At 39.0% G+C, this 20890-nt stretch overlaps 1 protein-coding gene across 1 annotated transcript; it reads left to right on the top strand.

The window, feature by feature from the left end:
- The first annotated feature begins 17884 nt into the window (after nucleotides 1–17884).
- Nucleotides 17885–20239, top strand: LOC149258989 (putative pectinesterase 11). Its single transcript, XM_089444522.1, has 6 exons — nucleotides 17885–18134; nucleotides 18238–18508; nucleotides 19053–19224; nucleotides 19303–19506; nucleotides 19611–19849; nucleotides 20092–20239. The coding sequence occupies exons 1-6, from the start codon at nucleotides 17885–17887 to the stop codon at nucleotides 20237–20239; spliced, it is 1284 nt and encodes a 427-aa protein (XP_089300648.1).
- The last annotated feature ends 651 nt before the right edge of the window (nucleotides 20240–20890 follow it).

Here is a 20890-nt window from a genome sequence, read left to right as displayed (position 1 = left end):
GATTGTCTAGTAAAAGCATCATTAATGTACGCCCCGTACTATCAAAGAGATTTTAACCTGTATCTAGCTACAGCGGATACGACCATTGCGATGGTTTTAGTACAAGAAGTCGATGGAATTGAACATCCTATCTATTATTTAAGTAAAAACTTAAACGATACAGAAAGTAAATATTCTTATGTTGAAAAACTAGCGCTTGCAGCTGTTCAAGCGATTCAAAGGTTTCGGCATTATGTCCTCTTTCAGAAAACTACCATCCTGTCAGATTGCAACCCCATGACTTATATACTGTCGCGACAGTTGCTGGGGGGCAAATATTCAAAGTGGATAGCGATCCTTCAAGAGTTTGATCTGGAATTTGTGAAATTCAAATCAAAGAAAGCTCTAGTTTTCGCAGAATTATTGTGTGATCTCCCATCATCATCCAACGATGAAATATCGGAAGAGTCAATCGTGGACGAAAGTTTGTTTCTGATATCTGTAAGCGATGAGTGGTATGGAGACATCATAGTTTATCTCCAAACCCAAAAATTCAGGTCTAATACCTCTCACTCCGAACAAAAACATATACGATACCAAGCAAAAGACTACATGATCGTCGGTGATACACTTTACCGTCGTGGTGTCGATACAGTTCTGAGAAGGTGCCTTACCCATGAGGAGGCCGAAAAGCCCTGAATGATTGTCATTCAAGTGCGTGTGGGGGGCATCAATCTGGATATGCAACAGCACAAAGAATCTTACGAGCAGGATACTTCTGGCCAACCATGTTCAAACATTGCATAACCGCAGTCAGAAGTTGCCATGCTTGTCAAATCTTTGATAGCAAAACCAGATGACCACACACACCTTTATAGCCGATAGTTGCTGTTGGGCCCTTCGCCAAGTGGGGCATCGATTTCATGCAATGTAACCCCACCTCGACCGGGGGGCATGGGTATATAATAGTCGTTGTTGACTATTTTACCAAATGGGCCAAGGCGATGCCTACATTGGATAACACTGGTGAAACAACTGCCCTTTTCTTTTTCAATCATGTAGTCGCCAGATTCGGCGTACCACAGGCTATAGTTACAGATCATGGATCGCATTTTCGCAATCACATGATGGTCGAATTAGCTGCCAAGCTAGGGCTATCTCACGACAGCTCTACCCCATATTATCCGCAAGCCAACGGACAAGTTGAGGCAATCAACAAGGTCCTGAAGCGTATGTTGCAAAGGATGATCGGGGTTCATAAAAGAAGATGGCACCTAATCCTGTACTCAGCTTTGTGGGCTTACCGGACCTCGGTAAAGAACGCAATCGGGTTCACACCTTTTCAACTGGTGTATGGCCTGGAAGCAGTCTTACCAATCCAGTGCAAAATTTCGTCGCTTAAACTCGCAATCGATCTTCTCCCCGGAACTTCAGAAGAAGAGGCTCGTTTCTTGGAATTAATCCAGTTGGATGAAACCCGTCGTGACGCCGCGTTAGCTAACGAAGCTCATAAGAAACGAGTCAAGGCTCAGTTTGACAAAAATGTCAAACCCCGTGTCTTCTCAGAAGGTGATTTGGTCTTGCTTTATGACCAAGAATCCGATAAATTGGGAGCAGGTAAATTCAAGTCCTTATGGATGGGCCCCTATATTGTTAAAAGGGTGTTAGCAAAAGGAGCCTACGAGTTAATGGATTATGATGGAATTCCACTGGCACAGCCCCGCAATGGGTTGTACCTCAAGTGTTACTATGCTTAAATAGTAACCTGCGTGCGCCTCGATTTGCATTATTATGTTGGGGGCATGCAAACTTAATCGAGCAGTTATACCGCGGAATTTATGCTCGTTAAAAAATAGAAAAGCGAGATCCGAGCAGTTTTAGTGTCATAGTTCATGCTCGTTAAAAAATAAACATAAGCTTTTGAGCAGTGTTTTGGCGCATTCAAGCTCTTTAAAAAATGAACCCAGTACCGGTAAATAACCATTATGATCGTAAATTTATTAGCCATAAAAGCCTTGGTCGTGTTTGCACCCACCTCCATTCTATTTGGCCTATCGTTCACCTCCATATGATTGTTTACCCATTTTGAGGAACAACTGCTAAGAGTGATTTCACTTAGCCATCCTTGTGACACTGCCGTGATTGGAAAATTCCAACCTGTACCTGGAATCTGCTGCTATCCCTGTTTATCACTCGTTCCTCAAAAGATGAGTCTTCTTTGAGCTCTTTTCTCCTGACTCGTAAAATATGAAAAGTTTGCCGAGTTTTGGCCTTCCAGCTCGTTAAAGTAACCGGAAGAGCTATCCCTCCTCTAGATTTTAATCTTTTTGGACCTGAGGGATTATTACAGATTAAGGTCGAGCGCTTGTTTTATTCGGCTCGTTAAAGTTATCGAAAACTCATCCCTGCTGTATTGTTTTATACTTTTTCGGACTTAAGGGATTAGATGACGAAAAATGAATTTTGGAGTTAACTTTTTGTACCTTTTCAGACTCTCTAAAAATGAAAAGGACCGAGTTTTCCTTGTCGTTAGACTCGTTAAAATGATTAAATAGCGACAAACTTGTCTTTAGACGAGAACGAGTTTCCCTATCGCTAGGCTCGTTAAAACATAGCGATGGGCTTGCCCGAAGGGCAGGTTATAGAACAAGCATATGTTATCCTCCTCAAGCTTGACAAAAATAAAGAGGTACTGGTCAGAAATGACTGGGGAAAAATTGGGAGAACCTCGAAGCTTTAATGGTAGCAAGTCGCTCTTGAACATGACACTTTGTCCTCTGTATCACATCGGGTTGGGTTGTTTCATTCACCGGTCTCATCACCATGGTCCTCGCCAAACCATCCACATCTGGGGTAATGCTACCGATCCATCACATCAGTGTCGTTATATTTTCAAGAGATGTGTTCAGAAAGAGTCAACCGTGTCCCATCCACTGCCATACATTATCCTTCATCCAGCCATGATCGCCACCCTGAATCATGTCTCACAGATTGTTTTCACCTCCACTAAAATCATTAGCTCCGTTCCGTGTCATTGATGTGTGATTCATTAAGGCCCTCCTTTGACGGATCGCTTCTTGTCGACTTCAGCTCATTATCCAAGAAGTTGATCTAGGAACAAAACCCCCAGTACTTTGAAGCTTGCATGCCTCAATGGCAAGTTTCTCACTTCCGACGACAGGTATACATCAATGACCTTCGACCAGAAGATTTCGCGTGGTGTTCGACGCCAAGTCCTTTATTCACGCCACGTGAATTGTAATGCAGTACCTTGAGGTTCATTGTCATTATTGGTGATTCGTCTCGCACTTGTTAACGGTTTACATTATTGACCGGTAATCAAGCGATGTCTTTCCATGTTCGACTTCAACGCAATTCTCACATGGATCGACTTGTACTTAGAGTGAAGATCGAACGAGTTTGAAGACCCCGGATCTAGTTTCATCCGTCCGGGCTGCGATATATATTCAGGAAATATAAAGACATTTGTTATGTACATCATTGCAGCAGATGATCATCCTACTCCAAGGATGAGAATTTCAGCAGAGAATTATCAGTCTACCATCAGACGATCGTCTGTTCTATGTACCAAAATGAATTTATAAAGCTGAGCATGGGAATGCCCGCCTCAGCTAGATCATGAAAGCAGAATGAAAAATAATGTATTGTATTGTATCTTATTACAGGGCACCTCTCAGCGATTGAATGAACTTCAGATCCTCCTGATAAAGCATTTCACCCGATAAACGACCTTTAGGGGGCAACTGTTATAGACATTTTTGTGCCTAACAGCATGAAGCATGAAATGTCAATAATATGAGGGATCCAAAGTCCCTAAACATGTTGTTCTTACCCCTAGAGGAACAAGGTCAGCAAACCACAGCACTGAAAATCAGTTCTCCACCTGAAAACACTAGAAAACAAGCAGTTTCTGGATCATGTCAGCTGCTCCACTGAGCATCTGCACTGAATGTCAACTGCTCCACTATGTACCTGCGTTGAATGTCAAAACTAATGAAGGTTACCTGCGCTGGGCGAGATTGGCCAAGTGGCACAGTCATTCTGCAAGGTGTCAACTGCCCAGGAAGCTTCCAAACTGACACTTGGGTCAAGGAATTCGCCTTGTGATGAGTAAGAGGGTCTTGATCTCCAAGTGGACTCAAGAACTGAAGATTAACTAAAGTGGGAGAGGACACTAGTCAGCTTCATGCCAGTCTCAATATGACTCATCCTTTCTCCAAAACCCTATATATATAGCTCTCTCATGAGGTCTAGGGAGGCTGGAATTTTGTGCAAGTAAGGAAGTGTTGTTGGTTTGTGTATAGAACTATTGGGTGATTGCTTGAAGGAGGTGAAGAGGAGATTTCTTTCTGCTGGGAGGTGTTGCTGGATTGGGCCTATTATGGTTGTAACTCTCTCAGAACTTTACTTCTTCCATTAATAAAGTATTTGAGGTTCTTATATATGCATGTGTCTTTATGGTGAACAGATGCTTGTATATTTGATTTATGCTAATCCCTGAATCGATTATGGATGTATGCTTCTTGTAGTTTCCTTTTCTTGTGCTTTTACAAGATCTTTGTGTAGCTGGGCCGGTGAAAGAGAAAGGAGCTAGGAGCAAGCAGCAAGGAGTGAAGACTGGATCGACTATTAAGCGCAAGATAACGGTTAGTAGATCATCCTTCTCTTCTCTCTCTCATCTCATAAAGAAGTAATCTTGAATAGCTTTGCATTCAGTTGTTGCTGAGGTACTATCACCCTTAGAGTGGGATAGGGTCATTCCGTATTGGATACTTTTCCCTACAACACTTATAGTGACCTTTCTCATCACATGTTTTCCCCCACTAGTTGGTTGCTTGGGTGGACCTTGGAGGAGGGGATGTTACATCCTCCAACCTATGATATTGTGATGTTTTGATATGTCGAACCTTTTATATTGTGATGCACCGATATGTGAGGCCTTTGACTTGTGATATTTGATATTGTGATGTGATGATATGCTAGACCTACGATATGCGATCTCTGATATTTTGGACATCTAGTATTTTGATCTATGATATTTCTTTTTTCCTAAGGTATCAAACCCTTGAAACTTCAACAAACGATATATTTTGATGTAGGAGTCCATTTTTGGGCTCCCACATATTGTTGGAAATATTGTTGAAAGCACTTTTCAATGGAGAGGGTCGAATGTAGTTGTTGAGTCTTTCTACAACTTGGAAGATGACTGCAAACTTATCTACTCTTTTGCACTCTTTTAAAATCATTTTCCACCATTAGAATAATTTTTCAGTAAGTGACAACATTGGCTCCAATTGGGGACAGTGCCTTGCTAGCAAGGTGCTGAGAACCTACAGAATAGTAGTCTTCACCATTCTTGAGGAAAATTAATTACCTATCATTTAATTGTCAACCTAAGGGTTCTGTAAAACTTGCAAAGCGTGTGTGCACTTTATATGCTAGAAATTAACTTTCAATTTAGATCAATCTAACTAAAAATCTAAATAATGGAAAACCAAATTCACCTATTCTAATTCAAAAATAAATTCTAAAAGTTTTATAGTAGAGTTATAGTATAGCGTGCGGAATCGAAACCTTAATCTATCACAATTACAGGAATTGAAATCTTAATCTACCACACTTGCAAGAATTGAAAAAAACACCACTCTTTTAGAAATTAAATTGCATGAAATGAGATATACTCTAAGGCATAATGTGTGCATTATCAAATCAGGATCCTATAAAATGAAAGAAAAAACAATCACTCTTAACCTCTCACACAGGAAAAGATATGAAAAACAAAATCTTAATCTATCAAAGAAATAAATATTAATCTATGAAAAACAATAAATCTCACACATTATAGGTGGCCAATCCAAAATTACGAGAGATGGCAAGTTGAGAGGCTCCTAATGCAAGAATTACCAAAAAAGGGTGAACATCACTCATCAGCGTTGTGCTAAATCCAAATTCCATTCAAACATGAGCAATCTTAACTTGTCTACCTGAGTATCTCCAACTCTACACATGCCTTTGAAAGGAGAAGGCTCTCTTATTTATACAAGAACATCAGAAGCTAGCTCATTAATGGAGGTCCACTATTCTCTCCCTAGATCCCTAGAAAATGTCATAGAGTTACAATTCAAATATGTAATGACGAGACAGACAATCTCATAGAGTTACAACTCATATATGTAATGATGAGACACATATCCTCTTTAACCTTTATCCAAATCTTCTTCCATATCTTGAAGGGAATTCGAATTTGAACAATGCAGGCCACATAAGGGTTCCTTGGAAGCTTCCAAATTACCTACGCATTCCATGAGATTCAATCCACTTTTAAGTATTAGCAAGTATATGTCATTTTTCTAAGTTTTAACCATAAATTCACTTAAAATACTAGAAATAATTAGATTTTGGAAAACACAAAGGGAACCCATATAATTATGAAAATGGAGGCTAGTGAAAGTTTATATGGTCATGGAGTTGCAATATGTGAGTGAAATGGTGGAGATAAAGGTGAAAGTGAATGATATTTTGAATACCTATTGGAGGCTCTACAACCTTTTGTCACGGAGTCAGAAAATATATAAACTTGTAAAACCATAAAACCTCCATCGAGCTTTATTTTTTGGAATCCCTCTCCTCATAATACTGAAATGTAGAACTAAAAACTCTAAAAACTAGAAATTAAACTCTCACATAGTGAGCTTATTTATATAAAAATCCTGCTTATGCATAGGGATCAATTCACCTAGGTGAGGTCAACCTTCCAATGATACCAACCCAGCATATGAGTACTACACCTTATGTTATCATTGTCTTGAAAGTCAACAACTAAGACATGCATGCACCACTACCCCCAAACTAATATTTGATGCTCAACTCTTTCAATCTCTCGTCCATGAACCTTCTAATTAGGCTTCAAATTGATATATACTATTGTGGGCCAAATGAAGAGGCCATGTAGTCAGCTAATTATGGTTGTCTCCCTCTCTTAAATAGTTTCCCGACATGAATCTTTCTATAGTAGGTAGCCACAGATGCTACATGGCTTTACAAATTTTGGCTTCTTTTGAAGAATTTGTTGCTTGAAGTCTTCTCCCTAGTTGCCAGTAAGAAAATCCATTTGAAAGTCCACAACAATCTCATCTTCCTCTAAATCATATAAATCATATATTGGAGAATATTTATTGACTTTAATACTAGATACTTGAACTTGTTCTCAATTTGAGGGATGTGAACCATAAATTAGTGCCTCAGAAATATTTTCAGCATTAAAATGTACACAACAATCTTCAAACGGAGCACCCGGTGGATATAATATTTTATAGAAATGATTAAATACTATGTTAAATCTATTTAAGGAAGATATGTTGCCATGGGGTATTATTTTACACCAAGCTCTAGCATCTTCATCTAAATAATACATGAACAATTTCATTTTCACATCTTCAAGAACAATACCGTGTTATTCCATGCATTCATGAAAGTCCTAGAGGTGTTGGTTCATTCTTCTATCTGTGTTTCCATTGAATATAGGAAACACAGGCATACCATTCATGATCTAAACAGACATGATGGGGATAATAAGTAATAGAAGAAAAATCAAGTGGGCCAAATTTGTTGGCTAAGAATGAAGGAAGAGCCATTTGAAAACCGCTTTAAGTGAGTGATCTCAAGTTCCAAGGTAGGGGGAATTTTCAGTTGTTTTAGCATCAAAGCGAGTATGAGGCTCCTTGAAATCTAGAATAGCCAAATAAAAATATAGATAGTGGATTCACTAGGGTGTTTACAATAAGATTCAAATAGTGGAGTCGCCAAGGTGAGTTATATTCAACCCGCACTTCCCTTGTTCACCCGAGAGAGGGAATGTAAAAATTATCATACCTAGGGAAAAGTATTCTGATTCGTTCACCAACAACGACGCTAGAAACATGATCCATATTTTCCTATACCTGTCACAAAAGTTCTTCAGAAGATATAGAATCCTCCTAGAGACAACACCTAGGTTGGAAGAAAAGGGTTAGTGCCTATGGCATTCAAGAGTAGTGCTTTTGAAGATTATCTAAAAGCTTTCTATTGCACTCTATATTTCATGTAATTTGAAAAAGGATAATACAGAGCCTGGTTCAATAGCCCTTCACCAAGGTAAATTCAAGAAAAAAATAGCTCGAAATACACACTGCTAGATATGGCTAATCTCAAAGAGAAATGCATTGGTTCTGTGGCTGACACACAACAATACACAATTTAACATTGTTATTGTTGTATAGATGAACAAGAGGAAGGAAAGGAGGAAAATCGATGTAGAGGGTTGGACATGACACAAAATCCTAAGCAACAATATCCAACAGAAATATGGAAGAGTGAAGAGGTCAAAATGTGGAAAGCTTGGAGCGTGAATTAAGGTCTCAAGCTCTATGCCTCATGAATACATTTATCACCAATTTGCATAAGTAAATATGTGCTTAGATACAGGTACTTTAATATATCAAATAACACAAGTAAATTTTTGTTTACACACTTACTTCTAACTACTTAGCAGAATACATACAACCATGAGAGAGTGAAATTGGCAGCTTAATTACACAATTTCAAAAGAGAATGGCCACATATGAAATGATATACAAAGGGGAAAAGATATTGCGCATTGCTCTGATTGGAATCAACAAAACTGCTTCATTAATCTTTGAAGATGGAGTCCAAATCACCAGTCCATAACATTTAACAATTGTATATGCCCGAGTGCCTCATGAACAAGAAAATTCAACCAAAGTGGAATAATTTTCTCTGCAAATAGAGCTCAGAACTTGCAAAAGTAGAATTCAAGCCTCTAGAATGCATAATTTTTGGAACCTTCTGTTATGTTTTTCTTCCTGTTGGCATTATGATGCATGTGTTGTACTTGATGGCAACCCCCCTCATAGAAGACCATCTCACTTATATACATTCAGAAGAGATATCAGATGTAACATAATACATAGATGCAGGACAGCTCAAAGGAATCAAATGGCAAGTTCTTAGTAAGCTTTGCCATCAAGTCCAAAGGGGGAGATTGTTGGCATTATGGCTAAAAGTATTGTCCTTGATGGCAACCCATTCAGGTGGTAGTTCACTATTCTTCGAGTCAGCAACAGAAGTTGATGATCAGCTCTCATTTTATTGAAAAATTATGAAGGACGCAGGAAGCCAGTTTAGAAGGTGCGTACCCGCAGGTATACCATGCAGAACCTGCGTCCAAGGACGCAGGCCAGCCGTTCAGGAGGTGCGTCCACCCAGTGCACACATTTCAAGGCAGAAAAAAAAAGCACGTGGGGGTTTCTTGTGTGGTATCTAGCCGACGGTTTTGTGTTTCTATGGTGTCGGCTCGTGGTATTGTTCCATGTTTTGAGGAGGAGCTTGCCTATATAAAGTAAAGGAGATCATTTGGATTTTGCATGTCTTGGGTTGAACATCTTATGAGGGTAAGATCTGGTCTAGATCTAAACAAGGCGAATCTGATGGACCGAGATCTCTTCGGCTCTTGCTCGGATCTATAGATCTGATTGTCTGGGTTACTTCTAAAGTCTTGAAATCATCTTTTCCCAGAGGGACGCAGGTGCAGTAAGGGTTCAAGTGCATCCGGGACGCAGGAGCGAATTATTTCAGGTGTGCCGGATGCAGGTGCAGGAAGGGTTCAGGTGCGCCGGGACGCAGGCAGTTCATTAGACTCAGTGCGAGGGACGCAGGCTAGCAGTTGAGCAGGGTGCGTCCAGGGACTCAGGTCAGCAGTTGAGCAGGGTGAGTCCAGGGACTCAGGCTAGCAGTTGAACAGGGTGAGTCCGGACTCAGGCTGGCAGTTGAGCAGGGTGCTTCCTTCTCTTAAAATCTTTGTTTATCATTGTTGTGTTCTGGGTTTGGTCCTATTATTGTTGATCTGGTTACTTCAGTTGATTGGGTGTTTCAGAAGGTTGTTTGAGCTTCAATGTTGTTGTTGGGTCCAGTATGAAAATTGGATGAAATGTGGCCTTTCAGTTTATGGGTTGTGCTTCAGTGTATCCAGTATGAAAATTAATGAAACGTGGTACTTGAAGGAGAGAAGATTGTAGGCCGGCACCTACATACTAGCATCTAAGCTAGTACAAGAGCTAAAGGAAATCTTTGGAGCATTGTAGCAGGTAGTAGCCTGCGTACTAGTAAATGGATCGGCTAGTACAAGAGCAAAGGGGGTTGTAGCTCCCGTACTGGTATAAGGCTGCACCAGTACAAATATTGTAAAAGAATTTTCTTATTAAGAAGAAGATTGAGATGACTTGCAGCAGGTGGTTTTTCTCCCGCATTGGGTTTCCACCTTATATCATTGTGTTCATGTGTGTGCCTTATGTGTGATGATCTACTTTATGTTACTGCATCTGTTAATTGATAATATGGTTGATAATGTTCTAATGCACTCATTGAAGATCGATTAACTTAATCATAAGAAGTTGTGGAAGTAGCATATATGAATTTGATTATGGAAATGAAAAAGTTTTATTAATATGATAATACTGATTCACCCCCCCCCTCTCAGTATTATTTCCAACAATTGGTATCAGAGCAGGTCCTTTGATAGTAGCTTGATCGCTTGAAGGAGATCCGTGGAACAATGGGAAAGAAGCTTAAGAAGAAAGCTAATAAGAAAAAGAAGTCATCTCAGAAGAACTATGACAGTGGAAGAATCGATTGGGGATTAGGCATAAGAAGCTCTTCAGATTCAGAATCAGATTCAGAGTCATTATCAGGTATGAATGTGTTATCCTCTGATGTTCCAGCTATATTTCCTTGTGAAAGAGATGAAAGTGATAGCGAAACTACTGAATTTGCTCTTATGGGTGAATAAGAAAGATATCAAATAGAGGCAGAATTTAAAAGGCTGACAGATAAAATTAGAGATCAACAAGATCTATTAAACAAAAAGGAATGTGATTTCAAAGAAGAAGCTACCAAGCTAAGGGCACAACTAGAAGAAGGAAACAAGGTAAGAAAGCTACTCAAGGACAAGGAAGACCAATGTCAAAAATTGCAGCATGAAGTGACATCATTAAGAAAAGAAGTCAACGAAAGAAGCACAACCATCAAGAAACTCAAAGATAGATCCAGCTACTATGAAAATCTTGAAGCTACAATCCTCTCACTAAAAGGAGATCTTGAAGAATCAAAGAAGTAGAATACAGATCTACTCCAAGCTATTGCAAAACAAGAAAACAAAGTCACCAGCTTAAAATCTCAACTGGAATGTGCCTTCCGAGTTCGTCAAATGCAGCAGGATCTGTATGAAGAACAAGAAAAGGAAATTCTCAAACTAAGGGAACAAATGGAAGAAGGAAGGAAAGCTGAAGAAATTTTGAAAAAGAAATCCCTTGAAAAGGAAGAACAGCTTCAGGTTGAGATAAATATCTTGAAAGGTAAACTAGAAGAAAAGGATAAGCTTTTATGATTTCAAGATAGCTCTAAAGTATTGGATGATATTCTTAGTAGTCAAAGGTCCCCTGCTATAAAGACTGGTCTTGGTTTCCATGAATTTGTTGAAGGTGAATCTAGTTCACAAGGTGAGGCAAGAAACTCTAAAAGGAAATCTAAAGTGATCAACGAAGAAGTGAAAGATCAATCTCATCATCAACCAAGGAAAGAGATTCCTCAAAGAAAATCCTTTACTCCTCCTATGAATAATGTTGAATGTTATGTATGTCATAATCTTGGACATGTTGCAGCAAGATGTAGAAGAAGAAGAGTTCAAGACCATTATGCAGAAAGGTCATCTCAATTAAGGTACTTTTATGGATATTGCTTTGCTTGCAATATGTTTGGTCACAAAGCTACTGATTGTTACAGGAGGAATATGAAACATGTAAGATGTTATTCATGTAACAAGCTTGGACATATAGCCAAGGAATGCAGGAGCAAAGTTTGGGCACCATATCAAAAGGAGAAAATGTCATCATCACGCTTGAAGATATGGAGGAAAAAGGAAGTACAGTCAGAAAAGGATGGCACAGTACAATGTACAGACATACCAGAATCAGAGGAAGCTGAAAGTACAGGACGCAGTGCAGTAACAGGAGACCTGCGTGCGGACGCAGGCCAGACCAAGTCCAGGTGCGTCCAGGACGCAGTTCAGTAACTGAAAATCTGCGTGGGGACGCAGAGCGACTGAGGATCAGGTGCGTCCCTGAAGCAAAAGGACGCGGTGAAATAGTTATTTTGGGTGCGTCCCTGAGTAAAAGTACGCGGTGCGATAGTGTTTTTGGGTGCGTCCCCGCAGCAACAGGACGCAGCATAGCAGAAGATGAAGTGCGTACCTGTCTCAAAGCATTTATTGGCTGATTCTTCTTGATATGCATGATCAGATTTAACAGATGGCACTGGTTCAGGGGGAGCATATGTCCTAAATGCATTGTTGCCATTATGGTCCTTGGTGACAATGCTTATGATTCATCTTGCTATTATGAGTTGGTCACATGATCAGATGTATGGTTGATTCTCTAATGATGCTTGCATGAAGTCTTTATCCTTGGCACATATATGGATGAGGTTGGCTGATTTCGTGGATGATTACTCAAAGTCGCATTGTTGGAGACATGATGATGATGAGTCACTCATACGCATTTCATGATGATGCTGACATGAGCATGATGCATAAATTCTTTCTTGGCACAAATAGATGAGGATTGTTGGCTGGATATAGGGATGATTATTCATACATATGTTGATTGATGCTGATGCTTTCATTTGATGGCTCTTGATTCATGTAGATCTGGATGGTTATGAGTTGATGATACTATGGAGCAAATTATACAATGCTGTTGTTTGTCATGATCTTTAGATGTTTGGAAGGTCGTAGCAAGACTCATGTTGTAATGGTCTATCTATTATAGTCATCTCTTCAGGTCATGTAACGGCCTATGTCTCCCCACTATGCATGGGATGAAGATGTAATATATTTGGTTCTCATATTTCTGATGTATTCCCACTTGGTTGGATGGATGATCCTTATTGTGATGGGTGATGGATGTATGTATTGAGTCTTTTGGTGATAGGAAGGTCATTTATGATATATATAGAGTCATGTTCTTCTTGTAGAACATCCTTTTGCAGACCTTGCTTACAGTCAGGGGGAGCTTGAGCATGAACAACACCATACAGCAGAGCAGACATCTCAGCTGGTTCTCAGAAAGACCATTATCAGATTGGAGCACCATGACATATACAAAGGGGGAGCTCATTCAGAGACTTCAGCAGATCTGGTTCACAGTCAAAGGGAGCATGTTCTTAGGGGGAGCATACCCCTTTGCCCTTGATGTCAAAGGGGGAGAGTGATCTGGTGTTGTTGCCATCAAGTCCAAAGGGGGAGATTGTTGGCATTATGATGCATGTGTTGTACTTGATGGCAACCCCCCTCATAGAAGACCATCTCACTTATATACATTCAGAAGAGATATCAGATGTAACATAATACATAGATGCAGGACAGCTCAAAGGAATCAAATGGCAAGTTCTTAGTAAGCTTTGCCATCAAGTCCAAAGGGGGAGATTGTTGGCATTATGGCTAAAAGTATTGTCCTTGATGGCAACCCATTCAGGTGGTAGTTCACTATTCTTCAAGTCAGCAGCAGAAGTTGATGATCAGCTCTCATTTTATTGAAAAATTATGAAGGACGCAGGAAGCCAGTTTAGAAGGTGCGTACCCGCAGGTATACCATGCAGAACCCGCATCCAAGGACGCAGGCCAGCCGTTCAGGAGGTGCGTCCACCCAGTGCACACATTTCAAGGCAGAAAAAAAAAGCACGTGGGGGTTTCTTGTGTGGTATCTAGCCGACGGTTTTGTGTTTCTATAGTGTCGGCTCGTGGTATTGTTCCATGTTTTGAGGAGGAGCTTGCCTATATAAAGTAAAGGAGATCATTTGGATTTTGCATGTCTTGGGTTGAACATCTTATGAGGGTAAGATCTGGTCTAGATCTAAACAAGGCGAATCTGATGGACCGAGATCTCTTCGGCTCTTGCTCGGATCTATAGATCTGATTGTCTGGGTTACTTCTAAAGTCTTGAAATCATCTTTTCCCAGAGGGACGCAGGTGCAGTAAGGGTTCAAGTGCGTCCGGGACGCAGGAGCGAATTATTTCAGGTGCGCCGGACGCAGGTGCAGGAAGGGTTCAGGTGCGCCGGGACGCAGGCAGTTCAGTAGACTCAGTGCGAGGGACGCAGGCTAGCAGTTGAGCAGGGTGCGTGCAGGGACTCAGGTCAGCAGTTGAGCAGGGTGAGTCCAGGGACTCAGGCTAGCAGTTGAACAGGGTGAGTCCGGACTCAGGCTGGCAGTTGAGCAGGGTGCTTCCTTCTCTTAAAATCTTTGTTTATCATTGTTGTGTTCTGGGTTTGGTCCTATTATTGTTGATCTGGTTACTTCAGTTGATTGGGTGTTTCAGAAGGTTGTTTGAGCTTCAATGTTGTTGTTGGGTCCAATATGAAAATTGGATGAAATGTGGCCTTTCAGTTTATGGGTTGTGCTTCAGTGTATCCAGTATGAAAATTAATGAAACGTGGTACTTGAAGGAGAGAAGATTGTAGGCCGGCACCTACGTACTAGCATCTAAGCTAGTACAAGAGCTAAAGGAAATCTTTGGAGCATTGTAGCAGGTAGTAGCCTGCGTACTAGTAAATGGATCGGCTAGTACAAGAGCAAAGGGGGTTGTAGCTCCCGTACTGGTATAAGGCTGCACCAGTACAAATATTGTAAAAGAATTTTCTTATTAAGAAGAAGATTGAGATGACTTGCAGCAGGTGGTTTTTCTCCCGCATTGGGTTTCCACCTTACATCATTGTGTTCATGTGTGTGCCTTATGTGTGATGATCTACTTTATGTTACTGCATCTGTTAATTGATAATATGGTTGATAATGTTCTAATGCACTCATTGAAGATCGATTAACTTAATCATAAGAAGTTGTGGAAGTAGCATATATGAATCTGATTATGGAAATGAAAAAGTTTTATTAATATGATAATACTGATTCACCCCCCCCCCCTCTCAGTATTATTTCCAACACTTCCCTCTTTTATAAAGAGAGAGAGGGCTTTAAAAATAATTACCAAATTTCTTCGTCGAGCTCCAGTTGTCTAGTCGACTAGTTGCCTTGGCATGCAAAGGATTTGTTGCCTAAATGATTACAAATGATTTGATTCCTTTCTTTAAAATACACAAAATCACAAAAATAACAAAACAGAACAACTAAATGATGGCTGAGAAAAAAACCTTATCAAAGCCATAGCTATCTCATCAACTAACTATCTCGGCGTGCAAAGTCTCTACCGCCCAAATCATTACAATAGATTACGAAATAATAAAACATCGGAAAATGGAATCGTGGCCACAACAAAATATCTCCATTCCAATTCATGTGATGACCTCTAATTAGGCCATGTCCTTGCTATGATGTTCTTCATAAGCTACTCGATCGATTCGCTTGATGCTTTCCTCTTAACCACTTGAATTCCCCACCTTCTAGAGATGGGAGCGATGAAACGTGGTGGCTTTAGTGGTGTTCCAAAATCACAACTGCCAACTCATCCACCTTTTAACTCTTTGTATTTCACCGAAAGTTTTTCAAACACCAACTGTTCTAAAGTCCTGACATCATCAAACTTCGATATGTCGACCTATGATATGATGTCCTCAATCCATGTGCCAAATTATGAGTAGTGACACGTGTCATCCATATTTGTGCCATTAGGCCCCTCAAAATGGAAAAACTACTATTCCACATGTCCTGTCGTACCTCCACGTCATGCTGACGTCATATGCCACTATATCTTTATTACAAGAAATCATATGTTTTCGTGTGCCTTTATTGGAGCTAATGATATGCTTCCATGTGTCCCAGTAGAGGAGAGAGAAAAGGTCATGTCAACCTTTTGTTTTGCAATGAAATCCTTTATTGGCGTTCCCCAACGCTTTCTAATACTAGCAACACTTTATGATATCAAAACTTTTTAAAGGATCTCACTTTAAGAAGTTATGATTTTGTGATATGTCAATGTTTAGATGTGTCGATGCTCCTCCAACATCTGATATTATGATGTGCGGATATGTCGAACCTCTGATATTGCGATGCATCGATATGTCAGACCTCCTATATGCAATCTCCGATATAGTGATGCACCGATATGTCGGAGCTTCGATATGTGATCTCCGAAATTGCGATGAAATGATATGAAAAACCTCTGATACATGAACTTCGATATTGCGATGCAATGATATACCAAACCTCCGATATGCGATCTACAATATTTGGGACCTACGATATTGCGATCTTTGATATTACTTCTTTCATAAGGCTTCAATTCCTTGAAACTTTGGCAAACCATATATTAGTATCCAAGAGTCCATTTTTCGACTTCCACATATCGTTGGAAAACTTGTTCAGAGCCACTTTCCAATGGATATGGTTCGATGTAGGTGTTGAGTCCTTCTGCAGACTGGAAGATGACTACAAACTTCTTTATCATTTTTCACCCTTTTGACATCATTTGGCACCATTCAAATAATTTTTCAGTAAGGGACAACATGATCCACATGGGAGAATGCTCATACCTATCAACCTTTCCTCGCATGAATGAAGTTTTCCAAGAAGCCATGCCTCTTCTCCAAATGATAAAGTGAAGCTCTTCTCTGACTCATGAAACTACCAAGATAACAACAACACCGTGCCTCTTGAGCTTGTTGGAGTACATATTATTTGACATCTATGGTTTAGGATAACATTTCTTTCCTTGAGGTTCCACTGATCTCCAAGGTTCCAGGAGACCACGTTAGAGCTTGATTTGTTTTGCCAAATCAATGTATTTGATTCATTGTTGTCTTTAGGTCTCTTAATACATTACTAGCTTGTGAATATGTTATTAAGTTAAGAGGCTTTTGAATTTTCTAAAATAGTTGATAGAGTGTGGAATCCGAATGAGAGGTTCCTTAATCATGGTGACTAATAGGGCTTTTAAAGTTTCCTACAATAATTAGGATTTACAATAGTTAGGGATCTAGTGCTTAAAAATAACGTTTAAATATTGTCTTAACGTAATTTCTTCCAAGAGGGTAGACATTTAAAATTTATTATTAGAGGCTATTATTAGAGGCTATGTTTAGGTTTTATGAGTATTCTAATTCTTTCTATATTAAAAAGAGATTGTGCTAATAGGGATTGCGAAATCCATACAATGAGATTGTTACTTGGTGTTGAGGTTTTAGTCTCAGATACTCATGGGAAGGTGATTAATCCATATAATTGATTCCTAATGAGGTGAGTGTCACAATTACTCCAACACACATCTAGACATGTTAAGGTTTTCCATTACACTAAAACCCTCAAGTAGTAATAAATTTTGGAATCCTTTCCATTACCTTGAGTAGGAAATTAATCTCATGTTCCCAATGTAACCGTTATTCCATATATATGATTCCTAATAAGCTTGACTGTTATTTCACTTGTTTTTTTTGTGATTAAGAATAATAACCCTAAAAAAATGTCTTAAATATACACATTGAAAAACAAATAAAACTAAAAATATTAAAACTAAAAAATAAAACCTCTAACATTGATATACTTAATTTACTTCATAAAATTACATTATCCAATACGCTCGCGTATGTATCACGTTCCTAGGCGAGAACTGTTTGATTTTAGGGTTGCTCTGGACTTAACCGTGGAAAAAATAGAATCCTGATATGTAAAGGTGAGAATCCAAATTACAGACAGAAATAAACGCATATCACAACGAATTGGTTACTAAATAGCACTTGGTTTAACGGGCATATCTTAACCACATTTGGTTAAATGGACATATCTTAATCACATTTAGTTGTGAAGCATGGAACCATGAAAAGTGGCTTGGATGAAAGTTTGGGGCCATGCAAGGGCCGCAACTGATTCCGCAGGATTTGGACTCGAATCGTCTAATCTGGAGCTTCCTAGGTATTTAAGTCTGGGGGGCTTGGGAAGTCTTGCATGGGCCCACAGTTCGTTGCGAGCACTGATAGAGAGTGTCTGCTTTTCACCAAAGTCCTGTGAATGGGCTTTGCAGGCCTGGACTTCAGTGCGAGCATCGATAAATAGTACTGTAGTCTCCTCATTACGAAAGTCCTGTTAATCCATCCATTCGTGACACTCGGGGTTTCTTGCTAACGCTAGCAATGGCAAACTCCATCTGTAGAGGATTTATAGTTATCTGTTTGTTTCTTACAACAGTGTTTTTAACGCAACCTGCTTACTGTACGGGTTGGAATATATCTGAACTCCATGCAATACGTAGCAGTAATGGGGAGAAGAATTCTACGGATTTCTTTAGCAGTTGGTCTCGAAAACTGATCGGGCTTCTTGCAGATTCCGGCAATGCACGTGTGATTACAGTGGATAAGAACGGTCAGGGTAATTTCAGAACGCTCCAGGATGCCATCAATGCAGTTCCATCGAACAATAAGAATCCCGTCACCATTGATGTGAAAGCAGGGACTTATAGGTTAGTAATCAATGAAATCAAAATTAGAATAGCTTATTTCCCGGGAGAGAATGGCATTGTCTAAAGTTTTTGGGGAGAGTAATTTGGGTTAAATATACATCTTTGTGTTTAAAAATGAGTTTCTGGCTTTTTGGGTTTAACATTGAGATTCTGACTTTATAGGTGGATTCAGTATTCTGAAAAAATTATAGAGATATTCTGTTTGCGCAGAGTTCACAGCATACCGTTGTCATTTTAATAACTTCAGTTGAATTTTGGATAAATTTAAAAGTTTAGTTTAAATGTTTTAAAACTATGCCAGCAGAGAAATAAAAGAATCAGAAATTCTTTTATTTTTATCTTGATTGCAGATTTTAGAAATTCTATTCAACTTATTTCAGAAATTTGCAATACAAATGAAGTTAGGTTTAGGTATAATTTTGCACAACTTTTTGTCGTCCTGGATGTCTTCTGAAAATCTATATGATATTTGATGAAATCAAAGGTGTAAATACTGTAGAGATAGAAGCTTTTATGATGGTTCATTATTTTATGTGCTGCGCAGGGAGAAGGTGACTATTCCTAAGGAGAAGCCCTTCATAACTCTCAGGGGCTCGGGCGCCAAGAACACTGTCATCACATGGAATGCGAACGCGAAATCGAGCGGCGGGACATATGACTCCGGAACGGTCACAGTGCTCGCTTCAGATTTCATAGCAAGAGATATTACATTCGAGGTAAGTTATGTTAATTGCCTATGAAAATCACAGTAAGTCATGAGATGAGTTTACCTAAAAGAAAATAGAGTTGTGCAGAATTCATATGGTGCCGGTGATGATGCTGTGGACGATCAAGCTGTGGCGTTGAGGATTTCGGGAGATCGTTCTGCGTTTTACAATTGCAGATTTCTGGGGTATCAGGATACCTTGTTAGACGAAAGTGGGAGGCATTATTTTCAAAACTGTTACATTGAGGGTGCTGTCGACTTCGTATGCGGCAACGGAAAATCTCTCTATGAGGCAAACCAAATAAAAAACCTGGACACTCTTTCGATTGCTTTTTTCTCTTTGTCTATTTCAATATAGCTAGGCCCTGATGCGAATTTTCGGTTTGTTGACCGCAGAAATGCGAGCTACATGCCATTCCTCAACTTTATGGCATATTTACGGCTCAGAAGAGAATGTCTGCGTCGGAAGACTCGGGCTTCGTCTTTTTAAATTGCAAGTTGACTGGCACAGGAAAAATGCATCTAGGCAGGCCATGGGGACCTTACTCCACAGTAGTGTTTGCTAACACTGTCATGGACGACATTATCTGGCCAGAAGGATGGACAGACTGGCCAGGGAAGCCCGAAAGAAGAAAGTATGTAGTTGTTATATTATGGTATTTCTTAGTATCTACATATTTATTTATTGCAGATTCTAAGAAAAAATCGGAATCCTAAAAAAAAATACCATATCAAACAACAATTGAACTCCTGAAATTCCAAAATTTACCCTAAGTTTACAATTGAAATAAATTCAGAAAACCTGCATTGCGCTGACAACTAGAATTCCATATCTCGATCTAATATTATCGCTATCATTCGTTCTGTGAATGTGCAGGACTGCGAAATATAGCGAGTTCCAATGTTCTGGACCTGGGGCAGGACAACAGGGACGAGTTTCGTGGGTTAGTAAAGTCACTGATCGTTCCCAGATTGCATCATATTTGAGCCTGGGTTACATTAACGGGAATACATGGGTCAGCTAGAGGCCACAGAGCTACCAGTTTTACTAGAGCAAATAGATTCGACAGCATAAGATATTAATATTTTCATGATGCAAGACATTCATGCAATATTGCCTCAATTAGCAAATGTAAGAATTAATTTCATAATTGGTATTACGAATTAAACTTCGATAAACTCAACCGACCGACCGTTCTCTTCCACTGCAACTTAATTCTCGTTGTGGTTATAAGTTTTCTGTACAATATTCTAATAGAATTATAATAGGATAATAATAGAATTATAATAGGACAATAATAATGATTTAGTTTTAATTTTAAGAAATTTAAATCAAATTTTAAATATTTACTTTTAAATTTTATATATGATATGATAAAAAATTAATTTTACAATATTATTAAATTATAAAATATTATATAGTAAAAATAATTTAATTTTAATTTTATAAGAATTAAATCAGATCTCAATTATTTGAGTATAATTTTCTTTATATAATATAATAATAATTTCATTCCAAAATTATCATCAAAATACATATCAAATTGGTGTTTTAAATTGGTGTTTTAAAGCGTTTTCTTTTCTATTTATGAAATAAGAAATGTGGTTAGTTTTAAAAACTTGATTATTAAAAAACACACATATATATATATATAATACACAAACTATTTCTTTAC

Source organism: Pinus tabuliformis, chromosome 6 (genome assembly GCF_031772625.1).
Source record: "Pinus tabuliformis cultivar Carrire ecotype Pingquan chromosome 6, CPIR1, whole genome shotgun sequence".
Lineage (NCBI taxonomy): Eukaryota > Viridiplantae > Streptophyta > Pinopsida > Pinales > Pinaceae > Pinus > Pinus tabuliformis.
The sequence above is the reverse complement of the archived record's forward strand: the minus strand, read 5'-3'. Positions and strand labels throughout refer to the sequence as shown.